At 58.9% G+C, this 5,632-nt stretch overlaps 2 protein-coding genes across 5 annotated transcripts; one reads left to right on the plus strand and one right to left on the minus strand.

The window, feature by feature from the left end:
- Positions 1–376: 376 nt before the first annotated feature.
- LOC127752099 (synaptic vesicle glycoprotein 2C-like) lies at positions 377–1,487 on the plus strand (the record flags this gene model as incomplete). Its single annotated transcript, XM_052276680.1, is given in 3 exon segments — positions 377–536; positions 669–796; positions 960–1,487. Coding segments are annotated over 3 exon segments (341 nt in total), but the record flags the coding sequence as incomplete, so codon positions are not given.
- On the minus strand, positions 1,482–5,354 carry LOC113210284 (iodotyrosine deiodinase). 4 transcript variants are annotated; one of them, XM_052276679.1, is made up of 7 exons: positions 4,484–4,775; positions 3,952–4,322; positions 3,632–3,863; positions 2,352–2,588; positions 2,146–2,271; positions 1,864–2,054; positions 1,482–1,778 (listed from the first exon to the last, which is right to left on the minus strand). In XM_052276679.1, exons 2-7 carry the CDS (start codon positions 4,003–4,005, stop codon positions 1,596–1,598), a joined length of 1,023 nt encoding a protein of 340 aa, XP_052132639.1. In that variant the 5' UTR covers positions 4,006–4,322; positions 4,484–4,775; the 3' UTR covers positions 1,482–1,595. The 4 variants fall into 4 exon arrangements, with proteins under 4 accessions (XP_052132639.1, XP_026283966.1, XP_026283964.2 ...); XM_026428181.2 differs by having other exon boundaries at positions 3,632–3,790; positions 4,484–4,764; XM_026428179.2 differs by lacking the exons at positions 3,952–4,322; positions 4,484–4,775 and adding an exon at positions 5,125–5,354 and having other exon boundaries at positions 3,632–3,790.
- Between the last annotated feature and the right edge of the window lie 278 nt (positions 5,355–5,632).

A 5,632-nucleotide genomic window follows, 5' to 3' on the forward strand; every position in this document is an offset into this window, starting at 1 on the left:
GAGAGAGAGAGAGAGAGAGAGAGAGAGAGAGAGAGAGAGAGACAGAGACAGAGAGAGCGAAAGAGGGGGAGAGAGAGCGAAAGAGGGGGAGAGAGCGAGATTTCAGGACATGAACCACTCACTCTTCTTCGAACATAACTTGCGTGAAGTTCGGCCCCAGGGCCCATCATTAGCGGGACACGCTTATACACCCCGCCCCGCCCCGCCCCGATACCAATAAGCACATACCACATAGACCTGCACTGTTCAGAGAGAAAGCTCTGATTTTCACTCTTAGGGAATGTGAAACAACAACATTCCATTCGAACCCTAAATACTACTCTTTTCCTGTTTACCAATTTTCATTTAAACGTACTTCTGTTTGTGATTCTGGCAGTGGTGTGCCTGGTGGTGTCCGGGACCTTCGGCGTCGGGCTGAGCTTTGCTGACTCGTCCGCCCTGGTGCTGGGGCTCTCCAGCGTTAGCGTGGCCATCAACTCCATGGGCATCGGGCACATATCGAGCATCGTGGTGGAGCTCTTCCCCACGCACCTCAGGTGAGCGGGCCGCGCCGCGGCGGCAGGCAACCCATCCTACTCCTGCCAGCCTACCAGCCCGGTGCACTCCGGTACAGTACAGAACAGAGCGAGCGCCACGGGCCTGAGTGTGTCTGCCACCCTCTTCCGCAGGGCGATGGCCGTCAGCCTGCACCTCATGGCTGGCCGCACGGGCTCCATCGCCGGCAACCTCATCTTCGGCCTGCTGCTCTCGACCAACTGCGCGTTCGCCTTCTACGCCATCGGCGGCGCACTCCTCAGTAAGTAGACACCTTTTTACGGTGCATGCCCGATCGAAACGAAGGGGATTTGATCGTGATCGTGAAAGGCATCGGCGTCCGTCTCCCGTCTCTGGCGGGAAACCACAGAAACGAAACGCCGCGACCCGGAGTCTCTCGTCCTGACGCTGCGTTGTGTTGCCAGCTTGCGCCGTGCTGAGCTGCCTCCTGCCCGCCAGAGGGAAGTACGCCGCCTAGGTCGTCCCGGCCGCGGCCGCCAGCGCCGACTAGAAACTTGAGAGGACGCCGCGTTGCGACTCCGTCCGTGACGCGTGATGGCCCTGATGATGGTCTCGGGCCCTGCGGCCCACGTCATGTCGTGAAGGTCCTGCGGCCGGCAACAATGCCAGCGACTGCTACGATATCGCCCCAATATAGGAAATTTAATTGAGGAGTTTGTCGGTCAATGATCTAAGACTTCACAATAATATTATGCGTATTTTTCAGTCCCCGCGAGTGTGCTGGGTGCTACTAGTCGTTACGTAATATTATTGTGTTCAACTGTTTGTCTCGTTTGTCGTTGGGGCTAGTGGGTGACGACGAGTGTGCTGCGTACAGAATGGGTACGCAGAAAGACAAAGGTTTATAATTTTCACGCGCTGACTGTGATCAAACCAGTGTAATGGTTTATGTTTGTAACTCGTTTAAGGTAGTAAAACTAAATTAATGCCTATACGTTCTGTTTTATTTTAAAAATCAAGGCGTACCGTGCCTCGTACTGTCGTATAAAAGAAAACACTTAAAATAGATTGTAAAGAATCTCGACTTTGACCCATCATCCTCACAGACGAACCAGGATCTCGTCGAGAGGCTTCCTCCGGAGGTCGGGCACCGTGGCGTCCGGGGCGGGGTAGCCGACGGGCAGCAGCAGCGTGAGCTTCTCGTTGGCGGGGCGGCCCAGCAGCGCGCGCAGCGCAGGCCCGCAGTTCAGCGGGGTGCTCGTGAGCGTGACCAGCCCTGCGTACTGCAACAGGAAGAGGTTGTCGGGAATGTCAGGGGTCAGGGGCTGTGTTGTCAGCGGGACAAACACCCTGAGATAAACGACTCACGTGGATGGCGGTGATGAGGATACCGCTGGCGATGGCCACGGACAGCTCGTTGTAGTAGTGGTTGCGGCGGCTGCCGTCCTCCTTGAGCGAGTACTGCTGCTTGAACACCATGATGAGGTGCGGCGCGTCCGTCAGGTAGGCCTTCTCCCAGTTGGTGCGGAGCGGCTTGAGGTCGGTGGTCCACTGGTCACCTATCGGTGCACAACGACGACACTTTGCACCTGGCGATATGGGCCAACTTCATCGCCGCGAGAGGGGACCTCGCGCCAGGACTTTGCTTACCCATGCGCTGCGTGTAGTTGATGAGCTCCTCCTGCTCCACGATCTCGCGCACCTGCTCCTTCAGGTCGTCCGTGGACACCACGACGTATGTCCAGGGCTCGGTGTGGGCGCCGCTGGGCGCCGTCCCTGTGGACGTTTCGGATGAATTAATAAACCTTCTAGGTTTTCTACGTGACGGTGCGTGACGGCGACGGTGCGACGCTCACCTGCCGTGCGCACGAGGTCCTCGATGACGGCCATGGGCACGGGGTCGCTGCTGAAGGCGCGCACGGTCCGCCGCCGGTCCATGACGCTGTAGAAATCGCGGGCGCGCGCCGCCATCTCCTCCTCGGACAAGCGCTCGAAGTCCAGCGGCACGTGCTCGAGGTCGGCGGGCAGCGAGGGCGCGGGGCCGTCATCGCCGTCCTCGGGGCAGTCGGCGTCCTCGTCGGGGAGCTCGGCGGCTGCACAGTCACGTTGATGAGCTTCAGGGTACGTCCATTCGCTACCACGCAAGAACGACTGCTCGGGTTTCTCGCAGCCCTTCCGTTTCCCGCCGTTTTGAGCGCGAGGGCAATTTCAAGCGGGAATTGAAATGGCCCAAAAGAAAGGTCATATGTGGTGACAAAGGAGTGGAGTGATAGAACCGGATATGAGAGCAGAGGGTGCAAGCCCCCTGTGCGCGATGGGAGTGCTTTGGCCCACCGCGGGCAGCCTTGCCTACCCCTCGGGTGCCCGCGCCGCGCGCCCCGCACATTAGAGCAGCTGTGCCCTCGGCAGGGACTCCCACGCCTATGGCCGTCGCTCACGCACCGCGCACCCCCTCACCCTCCGCCATATACCTTTGGCCTCCCTTTCTATTCCTCCATCGTGGAGCTGAGACGATTAGGCAGGCGGCTAGTAGTTGTCCATTTGGAGGTTGACAACAAGAATGTGCAAAGTATAGATTGGATCGGCGAAAGAGAGAGAGAGAGGGGGGGGGGGCGCAACAAGACGACAGCAACGGCAACTTTTCGCGCTGATTTCGCGGAGCGGACCGCGCGAACATGGGGGCCAAGGAGGACAGGTCGTGTGCTCGCCTAGTAGTAGGCATCCATCATATGGAGGAGCGGGAGCGGCGAGAGAGAGGGGGACAGGCTGACACAAACCAGCGGGAGAGAAACAGAGCAGAGGAGGTCCATTTACAGATGCACCAGGCTGCAGAAGGATGACACGCTTGCGCCCCGCCCTGCGAGACCAGATGCTCTCCTGATTGGCATTGGTCTTGCAGCACGAGGACGGGCCCAAACAACAACAGCGGACCAAGAAACCGGTCCGCCAGTCGGCCGGGCAGGACCGGGTACCCGCGTATGTTCGGATTTACTGGCGTCATTGCGTTTTTCGCGAGTGGGAAGTGGGTCAAACAATCATTCATCGCGTTCGGCAGATGAAATCTGCTTGGAAGTAGCCCATCGATCGATCTCAGCCCAACGCCCCGAGGACAGTTACATAAGACAGGCGGACTTACCCTGGTCGGGGTTGAGGTACACGCGGCGCTGCTTGCCCGTGCGCAGCGCGGAGACGTAGCTCGGCGCGATGGTGAGGCGCGCCGTCACGAAGCACAAGATGCCCGCCAGGATGTAGAGCCAGTTGGCGGCCAGGAACGGCATAAACGCCAGCACCATGGCTGTCGGCAGATCGTTAGAGGTTAGAGGTGAGAGCTTTGGCAAACATTTGGCGTGCAGAGAGCGTAGTCCTTCCTGAACATTTGTTCCTTTCCTTTATTTTTAGGCCGGGCGATGGAGACGCTTTTCTTTGCTATTCGAGCTGTGGCTCTCGAGCGCTCACCTGTCTCATCAAGGGGCTTTTGCAGGTCTTGAGCCCTCTATCTATGCTGTCCATTTCTCGCTCTCCAATATCCGCTGCTTCAATCCGAATGAAAAACGTGCGCAGGCGAACTATGAAGGCCGTTGCCGGCCATTGCCACTCCTCTCTATCTTGGGTAGGGCTAGTGATACACTTGTGCGCCCGGGCCACCGGCCGGGTAGACCTCACGGCCTTGGCCGTGTGTGCTCTGGGCCGGCCGTGGGCTCACCGAGCCTCGAACCGAGCTCTGCTCTGCCGGGGAAATAAACAGTTTGGTGCGCTCAGCTCGTGCCGTCTAGCCACACGTTTACTTTTACCGTCAGCAGAGTTGAGCCCCGAGAAGAAAGAAACAGCTGTGTTGTGTCGTGTCGTGAACACGAAAAGGACGGAAAACGTTTTCCGAAGCAAGGGGAAGAAGGAAATGTGATAAAGTCACTTGAAAACAGATTTTAAAACCGTTTCGGTGACATTTTTAAAACGTCGATCAGAGGCACTTTGCAGTGCTGTCCCTCACCTGTGCCGGAGTTCTCTAATGAATGTCGAGTGCTTTCGGAAAGCTGGCAGCTCCCTTTGATGGCTCTATCACTCTTGGACGAGGAGGGCACAGTGGCGCGCAGAACGCCTGCTCGCCACCACGCCAGGAACACTACTGTGCAGCCGCACGGGCCAACTGCAACGCGGCTCCCCTGTTCCAGGTCGCCGTGCCACGCCACGCCAGCCACCCGGTGGTCAGCCCCCACTCGGGTGGCGGTGTGTGGGTAGCGTGGCCTACACGAGAGAGAGAGAAACGGAGAGAAGGGGGAGGGTATGTTTACCGTGATATGCCGAAAGGTGATCGATAGAGACAGCGAATGAGCGCGGAAAACGACGCGGAGAACGAACAGTCTACCCACCCCACTCAGCCCTAACTTGACTTGCTGAGAGTGAAATCAGGAGAAGGGGGGGGGGGAGAGAATGAAGCAAATCAATGAACAACGACAGGCCATCGCCTGAGCGAGCGGTCCACCTCTGCCCCGGCAAGCCCACCCGGGGGGGGGGGGGGGGTCAGGTCAGGTGCTATGGGCGCCATCACCCAGGACCAGGATGGGCTTCATGGCCGTCAACGACACCCTCTGGCCAATGCCCCTCTGCCGGGGTCAGAAAGAGAGGACTCACGAGATTGGTGCCCGTCTTCTAAGGCGGGGTTAGGATGGACATCCGCCACCCTCCGGCCGGCACCGCTGTCCTGCGGCTGTGCCCCGCAGGCGCACATCCTCCTGGGCACGTGTCGACGTGCCGACGGCCGTCCTGGCGCTCTCCTGGTCGGGTCCTTGCAGTAGGTCCTGGTAGGTCCGCGTATCACGGCGGTGACGGTCGCACTGGGCAGTGCGGACATCGATCATGTCGCGAGGTTCGTTGCCATGCCATAACGCGCCCCGCCGCGCCCCGCCCCACCCCACCCCTGGGGTGTTCCACCCGCTCACCCGCGCCGCACTGGTGACTCTATAAGGAGAGGGCACCGCAGGGCACTTTGATCGACGACGTTGTAGTAGTCGGACGATTATGGCCGCTCCGGGCACAGAGAAAAAGCAAGCTCCACTTCTGCAACAATTTGTAACTCATTAGGAAACGAGTAAAACTGGTCGCGTGGTGCCCGTAATCCTTCATTAGTCACCCCCCCCTC

This window comes from Frankliniella occidentalis, unplaced genomic scaffold (assembly GCF_000697945.3).
Source record: "Frankliniella occidentalis isolate FOCC.00 unplaced genomic scaffold, Focc_3.1 Scaffold3938, whole genome shotgun sequence".
NCBI lineage: Eukaryota > Metazoa > Arthropoda > Insecta > Thysanoptera > Thripidae > Frankliniella > Frankliniella occidentalis.

What these genes read in the sequence shown, in the direction of transcription:
- LOC113210284 (XM_026428179.2), bottom strand. Translation starts at nt 5,344, where the DNA reads ATGTCCGCACTGCCCAGTGCGACCGTCACCGCCGTGATACGCGGACCT. An exon ending in AGAAGACGGGCACCAATCTC is followed by an intron (nt 3,791 to 5,124) that starts GTGAGTCCTCTC and finishes ATCTGCCGACAG; the next exon opens with CCATGGTGCTGGCGTTTATG. An exon ending in CAACTACACGCAGCGCATGG is followed by an intron (nt 2,055 to 2,145) that starts GTAAGCAAAGTC and finishes GTGCACCGATAG; the next exon opens with GTGACCAGTGGACCACCGAC.